Below are 18,307 nucleotides of genomic sequence, written 5' to 3'. Positions count from 1 at the left end.
TTAGGTAGGAGCTGGAAACAGTAGGTCCCAGCACAGGCAGCGAGTTTTCAATGGAGCTTGTGGCCACCCCAAACAAGGCCTTTGATGTCAGTGGGGTGGGGCCAGGAAATGTAATTTCCATACCATGAATTTCCTCGGCCCCGGTCTCCGTATTGCCCAGTGGCATGGACACCAGGATAAACCCGGCATTGAGATCCTTTGGGCAACAGAAGTGAATTCTGCCTGGGGGGCCAAGCCTGCGTCCTGATCTGGATCCCCATAAAAATGTTGGCATCCTTATTTCTTTTTGCACCCGTGCTGCAGCACTAGGAGCTTTTGCAGCACTGCTTTTACCACCCTCCTTCCTCTGTCCATTATAATGAAGTGATCTCACCCTGAACCTGGATAGCCAGTGGGATGAGGAGTGGAGATCGCCAGCACCCACTTCACTGTGTTTCCATCGGTAAAGCAGGGCTGAAGATTTTTGGCCATCCTATGTTATGGAAATGATAATTTTTATTATTTAGTCATAGAGTTTTAGTGTTGCAGTGTGTGACACATAGAAATGGTTATCAACCTACTTCATGACATTAGCAGTGCAGTGTTACCAGCGAATGAATGGGGAGCAGGATTTATTCCACATGGGGTTGGCTTATTCGATCTAGTGGCCTGTTCCAGTTTCTAAGATATGATGGGCCCGAAATACTGACTTTTTTTTGGTGCAAAAGTCGTGCATAGGGGCCTGGAATTTGGAACACTAGTCAGATAGCATTGGCTGCTGGCACAAGATGCGCCTGCCCCAAAATGGTGTATGTCTGCAAATGACAGGCTAATGAGGGCCAAAGCTGCTGTCCCAGAAATTCCACCATTTACACCAGAATTGCAGCTGACTTAAATTATGCATGTAGAAAAGAGGGGTAAGTTATCTTCATAACTTGTCAAACCCAGGAAGTGATTGAGTTCACAGGCTTTGAATGTCTACAAATGTTGTCTGAAACATTAGCTTTCACTGAAGCAATTAGAAAAATCTTTTCTTATCCGTGCAACTAAAAAGGGATTCTGCAAGCTGCTTTTCAGCAGTTTCAGGCAGGGAAATCTTTTGCTTCCCACTCTTCTGTCATGGAGTTCTTACCATCAGGTTCACTAGGGAATTCCCATATACGTCCTCATAATGGAGGTAGAACAGATCATGAGGAAGAGATAACAAGAGAGGTACACAGGACAAGACTACACCAAAGCCTTCCACTCAAAGGTACCCTTCCACCAGAGTTTACAGACCATGCTTCGCTCTCAAAGATGTTTCAGGTCTGCTTTAGGAGGCAACAGTTCATTAAGGAGGCAGATATCTCATATTGTAAACTGACCTCCAAACAGCCTTTATGTACAAAAAAAAAGAATTAACTTACTGCAGAACAATGGATTTCATATCACAAAGTAGTTTTACTGTGCACATATAAATTTGCTGCACGCTTCTTATTACTACTGTGCATGCTCGTGGTGCCTCTCTGTGCAGCCCTGGTTTTCGTCCCAGATTCAGATCCAGGTAATAACAGGACCACACTGATACAGTAAGCATGTGATCAGTCACGTGCAGTGTCAGATATATAGGCCCCGATATTTATGGGGAGAGCGGGGGACTTATAGCAGCCGGGAAGCCCGGAAATACTAAGAAGGTGGAGGTCCTGCCGAATTTAATGGCAGGACCTCATATCAATTTTTTTTCTCAGTTTCCGGACCGGCAGCCAGCCAGATTGAGAGACTGGCTGGCTGTCGGGTGGGAAGGCCTGCTAGAAGGCCGCAATCGGGGAGTGGAGAGGGGGGAGGGGGGGGGGGAGGGAGGGAGGGAGGGAGGAAGAGGAAGATCGCAGGGGGTAGGGGGGAGGTTGCGGTGAGGCTGAATTGGAGATCTTGGGGAGGCTGAAGTGGAGATTGTGGAGGGGCTGAAGTGAAGATTGCTGGGGGGTGGGGACTGAAGTGCCAATCGCAGTGGGTAGCTGAAGTGGAGATCTCGGGAGGCTGAAGTGGAGATTGCGCAGGGCCTCTCGGGGGGAGTCAGATCATCTTGGGGGGCCAGGTGAGCACTCCTGCTCCTCATGGCCCACAAGCAGTGCTGGAAAAGCACTAACCTGCTGGATCCAGCTGCTCTCGCCTCCCTTCAGTTGCCGGGTCACCTGAGCTCTGGGAAACACGGCCCGCAGCCGTTAAATGTAAAAGTCTGCTAAAATCTGAGACCCACAGCCTCATTAACACATTTAAATTACAGACCCGCATCTCCAGCGCAGGTTACTTGCCCGCTCCCTAACCCTCCTCTGATAAAACTGGAAGTTTGAGGCAGGTTGGGGTCGGGTTTCAGATTTTTGAAATTTTATCCCATCCCCACGCCACTGTCCCACCCATCGTCGGGGGGGGGTGGGGGGGGTTAAAATTCCTCCCACAAACTGTTTTGACTTAAACTGACTTACTCTTTCACTGTTGGGATCTAGACAGTTGCTTTTTAAACTTCTCTGATGCTTCCGCTCTTGGAGTGAAACATTCTCCTTCTGTTCAAATAACTCTTCCATTATTAAAGTGTCTAACTGAAAGTCGTCGTCATACTTTTCCGTTGTCCAGATGTTATTTTTCCCCAAAATCCTGTCTTTTGGAATCGTGATCCAGTTCACTTTTTTCAATTTGGACTTCCGAACAAGTATAGGAGAAGATGGTGACCCAAAAAGCGGTGGTGGTGGTGGTGGTGGTGGTGGTGGTGGTGGTGGAGGTGCCATCGGGAAGCTTCCATCTGGTAATGAGGGAGGACCGTCATTGGGGACTGGAGGAAATGGTGGTGGAGGTGGGAGAGGCAGAGATGGGGAAAGTTTAATAGATTCGGTACATTTGGCTGCTACCGTCATATCCATAATCATCTCTTTGTGACCTCTTGTTGAGAAACTCCTACGCAAGTGACATTCTTCATCACCAGGGTGAACATTAGTCAGTGTCCTGACGTGTACACTTCCAACATCATTCTATGTGTGCAGACACTTCACAGATTCTGTTACCCAGCTGTCGTCTGCAGTCCTTCATTCAATGAGATTACAAGCCCTTCAGTGTTTCCATCCTTCAAGAAGAGAAAAAAACAGGTTCTTAGCAAAGTATTTAGCTACCTGAGATTTACTTTTATTGTTCAAATGTTTCTGAACCAGGCAGAAACATCCAATAACTGGGTTTTAGAGTCATTCCACTGCCTGCCTCATCAGGACTGTTGCTGACATTATAAGGTCTATTAAAAATCAGTTAATCATTTACAGGAGAGATGGCATGAAATGTTGGATCACTGACACACAGCATCAGAGAATAATGGAAGGCACGTTCATTTTTACTTTGTTGAATTTCCCATCTCATCTCCACATGCCTCCTTCCCGGAGGAAGAAAGGATCTTGGAGAGCTGCTGCCAAGCTACTCGCCCACACCTCCTATCAATGTGTTCAAGAGTGCACTGACGGAAGCTTTCCTGCCAGTCTACCAGCCATCAGGATATGAGTCACCTGATGCAACACACCCTCAATAACTAAATGCAATAACCAAAAAGAAACATTCAATGGAATTACAAATCTTCTGCATCTGGCAGAGTCAACCAGAAGTAAATGTGACATGTACAATTATTTTTTGTCTTATTAGAATAATTTTTCAATGTAGAAACTAGTGATTGTGCAACTTTTTTCATTAATATAAATGGATATATTTTATTTCAATTCATAATTTGCTGCTGGACTTTGGGAAGGAACTGAGGTGGGATGTGTCTCAATTCAGAATGATTTGTAATCAAGTGATCCTGATAGCCAAGAGGTAATGTGCCTACATAGAATCTTAAAAAAACCTCAGTTAGAGTACTGTGAGTAGAACTGGGATCCACACTATAGGAAGGATATTGAGACTTTAAAGAGGGTGCATCGCAGATACACTGGGCTGCTGCCCGCGCCGAACAATATGCGGATGATCCCGATCGAGCAAGGGACACTAGAGATACAGTGCCTCCAGTGTCGGGACAGGGGTGCCAGTCCTCATTCTCCGGGAATAACTCTGTGATGGAACTTCGGATTTCCTTGCGGTAAACAGCAGGTGAAAGGACTTGCTGAGCCATGTGGGGCAGTACCAAGGTGATTGGCATTGCATACCATCGGTACATTTATTGATGAAAACTTTCCTGTTCAAAAAATTTATTGGGTTGTCATATGGGGCCTTGTGTGGCTCTTGCATTCTGTCAATTGCTCCTTGCACCTGTGGTAATCCTAACAGTTTATAGAACTGGATAGCTCTCTCTTGTTGTTCATATGGTCCCATTGGGAAGGATATGAATTATGCAGCCCTCCTGAATAGAGTATTAGTGACCTTCTTGATGCAACGGCGAGCAGTTACCTGACTAATGTAGCAACGGTCACCTAATGCTGCCTGGAATGACTGAGTGGCAAAGATATTTACGGCAGTGGTGACCTTGACTGGTACAGACATTGCTGTTCTCCATGTGGAAGTGGGCTGCAGATCTATAGCCAACAACTGACATATCTTAGCAATAGCTTCCCGGGACTGGGGGGTGCAGGGGAGGGGGTGGGAGGTGAAGTGCAACCTTCTGAGATACCGATGGTCAGAAAAATCTAAGTAAGACATTCTCGGTCTGTAGATCCTGGTGAGTGGGTATGCGAATGTAGGAATAAGTCACTTGTGATGCCTCACTCTAGGAGTCTCCAGTCACGCTTTTCTATGTCATCATTCTCTTCCTCTTCACTGCATTATAGAGAGATTCCCATGAGGAAATCCATTTCCTCGGTGCAACGCAGTACATTGCGCAGAACTGAATAAAACTAGCAGCAAATGTTATGACTGAACTGCCAAAGTACTGAAGAGATTGATATGCAGGCAAAGTAACCTGAACCTTCGGTAGCAATACACAAAATGTCCTCCTCAATGTGGTATCCAACTCAGTGGTACCTTCTTGCAACTTCTACCAACACTTATATAGTGGCAGGAATTGTTTGAGATGGGTTTGGAATAGAAGTCGGCGGAAATGTGACCCCATTTACATGCAGTGAATCAGTCTCCAGTGGGCCTTAAAGGTGGCTGGTGTTTTTTTGAGAGGATAATTTTAGTGCAGTTTCTTAGAAGCAGTTTTGAGGATGTAGCCTTTAAGAACCTATTTTACTCTGTTTTATGCCCTAAAACCAGTGGTAATTCAGAGCAGCATCTAGCCCAAGGTGTTACTTATTTATCTCACATCTGCCTTTACCTGGAAGAGGAAGCAAAGTTGCCCAAGTTAGATATCAGATTTCCAAAACTAGCAGCTATACAGTATGAAAATAAAACAGGGAATGGTTATAATGAGATGCTCATAACATCTATAGAACACCTAGTCCAGAGAATTTGCACCCACAAGTCTCAAAGGAAATAGGGACTGAAATGACTGAAGCTTTACCTGACATTTTCATAAGTTTGCGAATTCAGAAGAAATTCCTCAGGATTGGAAAGTGACTTAAAAAGGTTCAAGAGACATAACTGGAAACTATACACCAGTAAGTTTAAATCGGGAGCAAAATACTGCGGATGCTGGAAATCAAATAAAAACAGAAAATGCTGGAAATACCCAGCAGGTCAGGCAGCAAGTGTGGAATGAGAAACAGAGTTAACGGGCTCGATTTTCGCACCCCCGATCGGGCGTTCGTGGCAGGGGGGCTGCGAAAATAGGGGATTCCCGGGGCGGGTCTGGAGCCCGGCTCCAACTCGCCCACTTCCGGGTTCCCCAGTGACGCACTGACATGCACGCGCAGCCCCCGCATGTAGGACTCCCGCCGGCAATTAAAGCCAGCGGGGTGCCACTTAAAGTACTTAAACAGGTATTTCAGGTCGTTTACAGACCTGATTGACCTGATATTTTAGGAGGGCTGGGATTTTGAAATTAACTGAGACTGTTTCCCGTACTGGAGGAAACACTCCCAATTCAAATGGACGTGTTGCAGCCATCAGCCTGTGGCAGCTGCAAAGGTCCATTTGACAGGTTGTGGGGGGGGGGTAGGGGGTGGGGGGAGACCCTCACTCATTGCAGGAGGCCACTCTGTCACTTGGGACAAAGTTTGGCCTCCACCACCCTCCTCCTAACAATAAAATGCACAAACTTGCACACTTACCCCGGTGTCCAGACACATTTACCTACCTTGCGGACCCCCTCAGATGTACATCTTCCAGATGGGGGCCGCCATAGCTGCAGTCATGACCTCCTCAGAGGGCAAACAGCATCACCAGCCTCGCCAGCCACGCCATCCACCTCTGACACGTGGAGCTCCACAACACAGTGCTGTGACACATCCACCTGCACAGCAGGAGGGAGGGCAACAGCAGAGAGAGATGCGTCGCAGAGGGCATTACCCTCAGCACAGGGTCTACAGACCGAGGCTCAGCTTCCTGGACCTCTCTGAGCAGCAGTGGACATCTGCAGCCTTCTTCATGCCGAGCTGCTCCCGGCTGGCCCGAGCACCATCTTCTAACCTGTCGCTCTCAAAGTCACCACTGCCCTCAACAACTTCTCCTCTGCATCCTTCCAGGGTGCCGCCGGGGACATCGCTGACGTCTCTCAGTCGTCTGCACAAAATAGCCCTGCAAATACACTTACACCCACTCTGCAGTGACACAATGGTTGGCATCAGTTGTGGGTCTTCATAGTGATCCTCAGGAAAGGGCATTATTGCACAAACCAGACAAGATTCGCAAAGACGTGGCAGTAGTGGTGCCAATATAATATGTAATGTGAGTTGATCAGAAATTAAATATAGGTAAACACCATGACAAACCCTCAAACACCCTTGTGCATCCCCTTCATGCTCACGTCACGTTTGCCTTACGTGTCCTACTGCACGTATGTGATGCATGCCCTGTGGCTGCAGCACAGGTTGAGTGAGGCTGACCATGAAAGAGATGCATGAGAGGGTGAGTATGAGATAGAGCCATGAGATTGTATGAGAATTGGGTTGAGTGGTAGTGGCGGGATGAGTACTGGCGAGGTGAGTAAGTGCAGGTAAGATGAGGATGAGCTTTGAGTGGGTGTGAGGAGTGATGTGATAGAGTAGTGTTGGTAGTGCAGAAGGAGATGTGGGGTGGGGGCGGTGATGTGGCAGACGGAGTGTAGGGGAATGAGTAAGTGTACTCACTTCGGCTGACCTACTTAGGTGATTGAAGCGCCTCCTGCACTGTATGCAGGTGCGCGATATGTTGGTGGTGCAGGTGACCTTCTCTGCCACCTCGAGCCAGGCCTTCTTGGTGGCAGAGGCAGGCCACTTCCTCCCGCCCGCTGGGAGGAAGATCTCTGTCCTCCCCCTCCTCCTCACCCCATCCAATAAGACCTGGAGTGAGGCATCATTAAACCTGGGAGCAGCCTTCCCCCTGGGCTGCTCCATGCTGTAATTTTGCCTATTTTCTGCAGCATCAGTCAGTGGAGGACTGCCCCTTTAAATAGGGCTCCTCCAGCTGACAGCCTATGCTGCGCATGCACGGTCCACCCGCTGCGCAGCTTACCAGCGGGAAACCCGGAAGCACAGGTAAGTGGCTCCGATCAAGCTGCAATCACGTGCAGAGCACCCCGATTTCACTGGGTGCATTACCCACATGCCCAGTCGACCCCCCCACTGCGAACCCGCCGCCCTGCTAATATCGAGCTAACGTTTCAGGTCGATGACCTCCTCATCAACCTGAAATGTTAACTCTGTTTCTCTCTCCACACTTCCTGCCTGACCTGCTGAGTATTTCCAGCATTTTCTGTTTTTAGTTTAAATCAGGTGTAGGGAAAGTCTCTGAAATAATTTTGTGCGATCTAGTGTGTGAACAGTTGGAAAAGTAATTTGTTAAATGAAAGCCAGCAAAGTAACAGGAGACAACTGGCATCATCCATATTGGAGTCATTAACGTCCTTGGGGAAACGTGAGGTTTTATATTAATAGTCAATAATAGATTACAAACCTCAGACTGCCAATAAGGTCCACCTGACAGCATAAAACTCAGTGCCTGTTCATGCAAACCATGTTCTTGTGCCCTTTAGTGTGTTTCTCTCCTACACCATAATGTGCAGTGATTGTATTTCCAGTACAAAAGAGCTAGATCCAAAGAGGAACGTGGGCTGGACGTTACTGTTTCCAACAATAGCAGCCAAACACACTCAAAGAAATTTCTCTGTCCACTATTTAAAGCTTTACCCAATTATTTCCAATGGGTTATCAGCCTATCCTCCTTCCTGCCAGATAATTGCCTATCTGCTTCTGGGCTGTCATGGGGTCCAGGATGGGGACAAATGTTTGTTTTTTGATATTAAAAATATCCATAACCCTTCCAGGAGAAATTATATTTAGCTTGAAAGGCAGAATTAGGCAGTAGGCTCAAAACTGCCAGGAAATCAGTTAACTCAGCACAGAATGGGAATCAAATCTGGGATCTTGTAATCCATATGGTTTAATGCTGGTCAAGTGTGATTATTTAGCTCTGACAACCCCAACAAATTAAACCTGGAATAGCACACAGATAAGAAATCTCAAAGTATTACGACACATTGTGTAAAACAATTGCAAAAGTACCAGGAACACTCTTGAAAGGGAAACAAGAAGAACTATAAATCAGACCAAAAATGACTTCTAATCGAAGCTCTCCAAACGTCCTGGGCTGTGGAGGCGGGTCCTGATCGCAGGGATCCCCGTTAGGAGCTCGGCTTATTGTGAAACTTGGACCGAACCTGAGGACAAGCCGGTCTCTGCCCCGACTACACTCCGGGAGAAGACAGTCCTAACAGCGACTGTACCTGGGGATATTGTTGTATTTATTTCCGAACACTACCACCCGCCCGACTGCCTCCTTCTCCAATTCCAGAAACTTTTCTCTGGGTTTCGATCAGATTCTTACCGGCTGGAATCGATCTTCCCTTCTATCCCGATCTCTTCTCCTCTCCGGACCCGTCCCTTCTAACCCCGTCTCATTTTCTCCAGAATTTCTGTTCTTTTTTTCAAAGTCCTAATAGTTTTAATCTGCGAGAAGAGGCTGCCCTTGGGATACGAACCCACGCCTAGTGCAGCGATCGCACTGGGAACTGGGAGTGTCCACCAGCAGGTGGGTCGGTGACGAAGTGCGAGTCCTCGGAGATCCGGAGGAATAGGAAGGCGCTGCTGGATTGCAACAGGAAGAATCCAGCATCATGACATTTGTGAACGGGATATAGTGTGTGGGAATTCAATACTGACCGACGTCCAGTGTCAGTCCTCCGATCATTGAAAGCATGAACAGAGTGACAGGCTTTATAGTTAAAACGGGGACTAGTGTGCAACACCATAGGATTAAAATAGTGAATCGTTTCAATGTATGTCAATCAATTTTTGAATGTAATAATAGCAGTGTAGATACTTTTTGTTTGTTATAGCGATGGTACCCTTACCCTAGAAACTATTACAATAAAAACAGATACAGGCACGATGGGCTGAATGTCCTCCTCCTGTTCTGTACCTCCTATGAAAGAAAAATAAAAATGATATAAGATTCAGGTATTGGCGGTCCTGCAGTGAAGGGTGGCCCTATTACCAGAGGTACTGCCAGAGCAGCATGGATGGTGGTGATGGAGCATGTAAGTGCAGTTTCACCTGTGGTTCAAAACTGGGAGTAGATGAAAAACAAATTCTGAACTGCACAAGTTTGCCAAGATAAGTGTGCAAACATGTGACAACATCTTAATAGGTTGTCCTGTAAAGCATCTTTATTGCTTTTTACTGTAAACTTGGTGCACCATCACGGAGAGAGAATGTAGAAGACTTTGTCCACAGTATGTTTTTCTAAATGCACAAGCATGGTCATGTTCTTCCATTGCACTCTGTAATGTTAGCCATTAAATGTGACAAGTGACAAGTTCTAAGTATAATGCCAGCACAAAATTTTTAAATCTGCATGTTCACACACTTAGATCAGGTGGTCAGTGTCCTGGGCAATTAGATGGTACACTTCTCTCCAGCTCCACTTTCCAACATATGTCACTTTTATATTTGCTTACAGGAGAAATCTGCACATAACAAGGGCCAGCACACGTAGATGGCAGGAGATATCACCAAAGCTGTGACCCTTGACTCCTTATGAGGAGATGGCTATCAAGATTAAGGGCATGGAAACAAAAGAGGTAGTGGAGGAGGGGAGGTTGGAGGACTCCCCAATGCTTATGGTGAGTATTTTTTCCTTTTCAATCCTTATCTCCTTATTCATTTACTCCTTCACTCCTTCACACATAGGCAGACATTGCATTATTTCACTATAACACTGGTGAGACAATGTTTTAAGGGGTGTTTTAGTGTAAGCATTGTGTAAGGTATGTCCTTCCTCTACTTCAGGAGAGGAGATGGCTAAACCCAACAAACAACTAAGCACCTCACAGCATCCTGCATCACTCACTTCTACATTGACAAGATATGTACATTGCAGGGAGTAAGTTCAAGAGTTTGAGGAGGGAGCAACTGTTGAAACAAAAGCACAAACGAGGAAGAGGAAGTGCAGCTGGAATTCCAGGAGGCCAGCTCAAGGTCCCCTTCAGCTGCTGTTCCCAGAGATTTGGTCCTTACCGGGCCTAAATTCAAGCATCTGAACTTTGTTAAATGTCCACCATGAAGAGTGTGGTCACTCTGCAGTGGAGCCCCCACTGCTTGAGGTCATAATCTACCATCACAAATGTTATGACAAGGACTCTACAGATCTTGGACTCTAATCCATAGCCATGTTGGGGAATCAGCTTGAAACAGCCATCACACAGGACTTCATTGCTGTGCAGCAGTCTGTTCTCACACAGAACTGTAGCCATGCTGAGGGAGTGCCCAGCAGCCATCCACATTACTCCCTCCTCCCATTGGGAAAACACTCAGAAAGAGCATTTGGGTAGGAAGTAGAAGACACACACCATAGACTTTCAAGAAGGGGAAATACCAGGTTAAAATGCACCTGCATCATATGCTGTATGGTTTGATAAAGATTGGATTGACTGAAACTATAATGTGTCCTGCCAGTTCTTTTGGTATGGAAAACATGAAGGTTGTTATGGAGAAATAATGGAACAGTCAGGGATCTGGATATAGGGCTGAGTTTAGTGGAAGGAAGATTTCATTAAATAAGGTAACTGGGTACATGTGGAGATGACTGTTCTTTTTGGAAGTACTGAAGTTTCTGTTAGACCCTGTCTGATGACTCCTGCTGACTAAGCTCATTGTTGCACAACCAATTCCTCAAACTTGTAGCTGATGTTGTCCATTTCCCCTCTTGTTGCTGCCTTTCTTCTCCTGCCTGCTCCATGGTTAGGCTCCTTTGTAGAGTAAAGTACTGAATGCAGTAGGCTACAATTATCTTGGAACCTTGGCTTGCTGTACTGTAGCACTCCTCTTGGTCCAAGCACCAGAAACACTGTTTGAGGCTCCCAAAGCCATGTTCCATTAAGATCCTGTTGAAAGTATGTGCCAAAAGGAAGTTGGCCACCAATCGGTCATTTTCTACCCTCTCTAAAGCTAAGATGTTCCTCCTGTAGTGACTAGAACTGTACACAATACTCGAGGTGGAGCTGAATCAGTGCTCTTTACAGGCTCACTCTTACTCAATTGGGTCTTATCCCTAGGGCTTTACACTGAAGATCATATTTTCTTTCTGTTAGTTAAGACTTTGTTTTGTCTGTAGGACAGCAATTTGACTGGCACGTAGTTTCTACAATTTCCTGACATTAGTCTCTTTCACTTTCTCTTCCCCTGAAATTTCAGCTGATATAGTAAATTCGTCAGTACTTTTCCAACCCTGTGGTAAATATTTATCTTCACCAAACTAACCTTTACACTGAGTAACACAGGGTTATTACTGAATGGACTTTCTACTTGAAGACTGTCATCATGAAATGGAAATATTTTATAAAATCAAAAATTTGAATATTCAAACATTATTTTGAATCCATTCCTCTGGTTTACCTATAATGCAAACTATTAACAAATGGAACTGATATTTAATATTAAGTTTTAATATAGAGAAAATTGTTTTCAGATTGTGATTAGATTTCTAGGGCAACAATTCTTTCCAAAAGAAGAGGAGAGATTGTGTAAGGCAATGAGACACTATGCCAATATAATACATAGTCACTTTAAAATGACCTTCATCTTTAATACACAATAGACTTGAAATTATCTAAAAGATATCAAAAATTAGTCTAATTGATTTGCAGATTTAAAAATTAAATACTATTAAATGGTGGAATGCTGAGAATCAGAAGTAGGATTAACGGAATTATTTCAGTTATGGACTCTGCAATGTCTCATGGGATTGGAGGTGGGAGGAGAGACATTGCTGGGAAGGGAGGCTGTAAATGTATCTGGATGGGGCTGGAAGGGGCATGGATCCTGTAGTGTGTCAGGCGGTACTGATACTCCAGTGTTTTGGGGTGGGAGGAGTGACGAACGCTGCTTTGTCCATAGGAAGCAAAAATGGTGTGGAGGTCCCAGTGTAAGGGGAGCATGGAGCATGGACCATGTAATGTCCTTTGTGGGGGAAATTTGACCTTGTAGACCCTTCACTATCTTGGGGGGAAGAAGGATTGGTCCTGTGACGTTCATGGTCTTGGGAAAAACTGTCATTTGTTTTAATTTTACTTTTCGTGAATTAAAATATACTTGTTGATCTCACATAACATTCCACACAGTGGGGTCAATTTAAATTGCCTGCAATGGGCAAGAACGAAAATTGCAATGCTGTACTCACCTCCTCGTTTCCACTCCAGAACCGCCCACTGCCATTTTGTTCAAAGCCTTCAGAAGGGTGGCCCAGGTACCCACCAAATGCTGGTGGGATCCTCATTACAGTATTCTAGTCAGTATTCTATGATGTGAATAGGCACTTCTCCAGAGAGACTGCCAAGGACCTGCATAGCCTCTTACAGCAAGACCTACCAGCCCTTCTCCCAACAGGCCATGCATTACCCGTGGCAGTGAAAGTAACCACGGCCCTCAAAAGTCAGCATCTCTATCTTCTCCAGCAGAGCTAGTGCCCAGACTTGCCCTCTGACAAGCTGTCTCCTGGGCTGTACTTTTTACTAGCCCCTGCTCACTTGTGGTCTGTGATTTACCATGTGCCGATCCCTCTAAATCGCTACTCATCCCACCCAGGGTGCTGATTTCTGTGCTGGCCCCCTCCGAGATGTGTTCATTATGGTCTGAGTCATGGGACGGACTTAGAAATAGGGGAGAGGAACAAGGATCAGCATGGCACAGGAAGGTTAGGCAATAGCAGATGAATGGCAGTGTTATGTGGTGGCAGGTTGCCAAGCTGCTTGTATACGTGATTGCTTGAGGAAAGAGCATAGGTAAGAGAAATAGGCAGACACCGTGCTGAATGTGGCCTCCAGCCTTGCCATCGTTGACATTCCTTGAACTGCCTGGTCCAATGATCTCCTTTGCTTCCTCCTCCATCTGAGTGAGGGCTTGGATGATAGCTGCTCCCCCCCCACCCCTCCAGCTCAGGTCCTCTCCTGGTTGTTGTGAGCCAGCTTCTCCTACAAAAAGAGTGGGAGTGGTTCTTGTAGGTGGTTGTGCAGATGTGTGAGGCAGCTTTATACAGCATGTATACTGAGAGGGAGAAGCAGCAAGTTGCGAGCATGATGGAGGTGATCATGTGCATAAAGTGGCTCCAGTGTGAAATGTAAAAACAGTTAGCAGAGAAGTGAAATGCTTAGCAGTTGCTACTGGGTAAAAGCTGAAAGCAGCAGAAACAGAGTTGATGCAGTGTCCCATTGTGATTGTAGGAGAAGCATGTGGCACTGGAGAGGGAAGTGTTTGGAGTGCAGGGGTTGGGGGGGGTGGGGGGTGAAGGGTGGGGGTTGGGGTTGGAGTGCTGCGGCAAGGTGTAATGAAGAGGAATAAAGATTGCAAAACATAATTCTCACTCTTGCTGCCTGGATCAGGTTACTGAAGCACTGGCAGCACTGAACCCTAGGACGATGGTCCATGTGTTCACATTGTCAGCCACCTGCCTCGAGGCCTGCTGCAAATCTGTCCTGCCATCCAATTTGAAGAAAATCAGCCTGTTCCACAAGAATCTCAACTATTATGTCACTGAATGTAGGAGCCTGTGATTGTAACATCTTGCAATTCAAATTTCACAAAATTTCACCACCAATTTCAAGAGAGTAAAAGGACACCTCGTTTTAAGTGGTGCAAGCATACTTCAAATTGGCACCGGACCCGCTGGAAATCCTACCCTCCAATTGGGCGGACTGCCCGTCACCACTATCAACACGTAGGCAGTCAGCCAATTAAATTTAAATGAGGCCTGGCTATTAAAATAGCCCAGGCCTCAGACTGTGACATTGGGCAGGTGGCCACCCACCGCCTGAAAACCGCCTAAAATCAAAATCCACCCCAGTATGTCAGAGAATGTAGTCTCTCTCGCACCTGTGTCTGCTATAATTGTGTTGCTGTTTCGTTCTCTGGCCTCAGTTTAAGCACTAGGGGCGAGTTAGAAAAAACTTTTTCACTCTGACTTAGTAGAATATGGAATGTTTAGGCACAAAATCTGATCGATGCTAAATCAATTATAGCATTCAATTATAAAGAAAAATGTGAGATAATACTTTAAAAGAATGAAAAGATACTTTAAATGGTAAATTTTGTAATGGAAGAGCAAGATACATAAATCAATATAAGGTATGTGAACAGGTTTTAAAAAGTAATTAAAGAGACGAATGGGATTTTTAATTATAAAAGGGTATGGCAAGAAAGCAGGAAAATTGGATTGTGTTAAATCCATCCCCAAGAGACAAGCAAGACAGCCAAATTGTCTCCTCCTGCACTAAAATTTCTGTTTTTTATGGTCAAGGCACAAACACAGCATTAGTCAACTGATAATGTCACATATGCCCCAATCTGAGGCACTACTGGTGACTTGGAGATGTTTCCTGAAAATGTTTCTGTAACAGAGTTCACTGTTTGACTCTGCCTATAGTCCCATGATATCATCAGAGCTGCTGGGTTGGGATCAGTGGCTGGCGACTGTGTCTTGATTTCTGATTGGTTTATAGATGGATGAAGTCAGTATGTTCCAGACTGCAGTTGGTGAGAGTGAATCAATATCCTGTCCACACGAGGCTGTGTAAACAGCCCTGATTCTTGTGGATTCTCAAGAAAAAACAATCTCTTTCAGCTTTGTTTGACTGACTGCCAGTTTTGTGACACACATCTTGCTCATCTCAGCCTTCGTTTCACAGCAAAACAAAAACCTCTTTATTTTCACTTATTGCATCTTACTCCTTTCAAATGTAGACTCTGTACAATCGGGAAACTCTACAAAAATCTATTCTGATATATTGTGCTTTATCTCATGTCAATTAGAAACTGATATTGTAAATAGTTTCAATAATTTACATGGAGCATGTCGTTGTCTTTCTTTCCATGTCAGTGCCTATTTGTTTCTTTCTCCGTCCCTCCTGTGTCTCTTTTTCTTTATTTTTCTGTCTTTATCCCTGCCTGTCTGTCTTGTCGCTTTGTTTCTCTCTCAGTCTCTGCCAATGTCTGGCTGTCTTTTTCTCTCTCTTTTCTCAATCTCTGGGGTTGGAAATTCCTCTTTGCATTAGAGCTAACGCACATTAAAAGTGTGCATTAATATGTGGTAATTTGATATGTTAGCATTGACAGAATCAGATCACATTTGACCATGTTTCCAAAATTACTCCCCATTACTGTGTAACAGTTAACTTCTGTGGCAGTGCCCCATGAGCTGCCAGACTGTACTGGCACAGGCTCACAAGGTGCAGGCTGATCATCTAGATCTGAGTTTCCTGCCAATTGTTCAGTGTGAGACACTTGCCTTCCCACCAACTCTTTGGCCTCCCTGCGCTTGTGAGCACAAATGATCGACTCACTGTGCCAGCTGACTCAAGGTTGTATACTCCAGTCCAAGCAATTATACCCTTAAACTGCTTCCAAAAATGATCTCTTAACATTAATTGCCTCATTCACTTATAACCTGGTACATCCTTCCTCTCTAACCACAATTTCTAAAGCTCTTTCATTTTTATTGCTAGTTCTGAGTACAAGCCTCAGCTTTCCATAACCTATTCAATTTCTTTTTATACGTTTCTGACATCAACTGATAAGTAGTGATAACCGATTATTTTATAATATCATAGTCCATATAGTCCATTGATCCACATGGAAAATACTTTACCACTAAGTAATAGTACTATTCTCTCTGCAAAAACCTCTTTATCCCACCGTAAAAATCCATCAATGTTGTCTGCTTCTTTAAATTTAGTGTAAAATTAGATTTATTAGAAGAGTTATGGGCTGATTAACTGGATCCTATTTACCAGTCTACCAATCAATAAGTCTCTCTCAGCCAGTTCAAGCACATCAGTCCTGCACCTCACATTATCATTGACATTCCTTTTCTTTCTCGTCATTTTGTCATTGAGCTTGCTTGTGCTTGGAAGAAGCCTTCTTGTGTTTGTGCTGCACTTTTACAGCCTCCAATTTAAGTATATCTAACTGGTAAGGTCTTCTTTGTCATTTTCTTTTGCTGCCACAAAGGTGAATTGTAGTTCCCAGATGTTGTTTTTCTGAGTCCTGGTACTCATTCTGGGATAGTGTGTTCAGTCACACAGAGAAAACAGGGTGTTTGGAAGGCAGGTCTGCACCACACGTCATGCAGGGTGAAATAGACTTATGTGTCTTGCCTGCTCATGGGGGGCACATGGGAGGCTACATGCACCATCTGGCAGGCCAGGGTGCACCCTCAGCTTCGTCTCGGACGTTAGCTGGGTGCAGCTCCTGGGTTCTACCACGGGCTGCCTGTACCTGAAGATCTGCCACCTCGACGAGGCAGTCATGTCCAATGAGCAGCTCACCACATCCCCAAACAGAGGAAGAAACATAGACAGTCAGATTTTTAAACAGAAAGCTGCAAGGGCGAGCTTTTTTGTCAGACTCAGAAGATTAGAATGCAGGAAGGCAGTTAGAAGTTATTTTATTTAAGTCAAGCAAGATAACCCACTGATGTGGGAAAGTATTGCATGTTCACTATTTTGGAATTATTATGCAAAGACAAGTTGAATTGATTGAACTAAGTGAGTCCGATCATAACTATTGTTCTGTATGATCACTTGCTGCGAATTAAAGCAGCTTAATGATTCATATCTGGCCTTGTCTTACCAAGTGTTTTCTCAATCTGCTTATGAATAGATTGGAGCGGGGCATGTGGTGACATGTGCGAAAGACACAAATATCCAGTTTGGATCACAAGGGGATACTTGGGTTATGCCATTGGGTTATGCCATTGTATTGTTAGGTATTGGGCAGCACAGGCATACCCCATAAACATAAGATATTCAGACTTAGGGGAGTTACTGACACAGCTGTCTTTGGGAGAAAGTCTAAGGCAAGACCCAAACTTGTAACACCCTATGTTACCACTTTCCTTTAAATAGCCACCTCTTTATTTGCATAGCCCACCCTTTCTATCAGAATGCTTCCTGCGCCTGGGCCAGTGTGCGCAGGGAAGGCATTCTAGTCATCTAAATGACCTGGCTTAGCGAACTTGGGCAGGGTGAGGTCATTGCACCAATGGCAGTCCTTCAACACTGTGACAATAGAATTGGCCTCTATATCTATTGGCTCTTCAAACATAAGAGCAAAAATGTAGGAAGAAGAAAAAGCCATGCAGGCCATCCAACTTACTCTGCCATTCACATCTTTGAGGAACCAACTGGACCATATTTTATTTTCTTATTACCTCAAATCCATTTTCCTCTACTCCCAGCTAAATCAGTAATTCATCTAATTCCTTTTTGAATGCTTAAACGAAGTCAGCGCTCATTGTATTGAGTGGGCGGTTGATTCTGTAAATCAATGATTCTAAGCATGAAGAAGTTATTTTTTAAGTTATGTTTTCATTCAACTTCCTTTGTTTATTATCATCCCATCTAATTATTTTTTCCTAATTCAATACATGAAGATCGCCCTCTATGTTCTTTTAACATACCCAATATGGGTGTCCTTCCTCACTAGTTTTTAACATAATAATGAGCATTCTAATTTTTCTAGACAATCTTGTTTGCAGCTCTGATATACTGAATTTTTGTTACTAAATACTATTTAATGATTTCTCTGCTTGAAAGCATCTGCCAACATCTCCATATTTGAGATGGTAAATGAATGGTGCTTGAATCAAAAATGAGTAAACAGCTGATCTGCGCATGCACATGACGCGAGACACTGCCTCTGTGTCTGCCAAACAACTTACTGCTTCCTTACAGAATGAGGAAACTGATTGTGTTCAGATT

At 44.7% G+C, this 18,307-nt stretch overlaps 1 protein-coding gene and 1 long non-coding RNA gene across 2 annotated transcripts in view; one reads left to right on the top strand and one right to left on the bottom strand.

Moving 5' to 3' along the window:
- The window catches only part of fhdc2 (FH2 domain containing 2), a 58,497-nt gene extending 49,443 nt beyond the window's left edge, over positions 1-9,054 (bottom strand). Inside the window, exons 1-2 of the mRNA XM_067997047.1 lie at positions 8,884-9,054; positions 2,442-3,073 (exon numbers count right to left, since the gene is read on the bottom strand). Coding sequence (XP_067853148.1) covers positions 2,442-2,879 — 438 coding nt within the window. The 5' untranslated portion in view covers positions 2,880-3,073; positions 8,884-9,054. The remainder of the gene's footprint in view (positions 1-2,441; positions 3,074-8,883) is intronic.
- LOC137332987 (uncharacterized) overlaps positions 1-18,307 on the top strand; it is a 103,242-nt gene that overhangs the window by 80,956 nt on the left and 3,979 nt on the right. The window contains exon 3 of the long non-coding RNA XR_010965774.1: positions 10,018-10,180. This is a non-coding gene — a long non-coding RNA (uncharacterized lncRNA). The remainder of the gene's footprint in view (positions 1-10,017; positions 10,181-18,307) is intronic.

The sequence above is a fragment of the Heptranchias perlo genome, chromosome 15 (genome assembly GCF_035084215.1).
Source record: "Heptranchias perlo isolate sHepPer1 chromosome 15, sHepPer1.hap1, whole genome shotgun sequence".
Taxonomy (NCBI): domain Eukaryota; kingdom Metazoa; phylum Chordata; class Chondrichthyes; order Hexanchiformes; family Hexanchidae; genus Heptranchias; species Heptranchias perlo.
The sequence above is the reverse complement of the archived record's forward strand: the minus strand, read 5'-3'. Positions and strand labels throughout refer to the sequence as shown.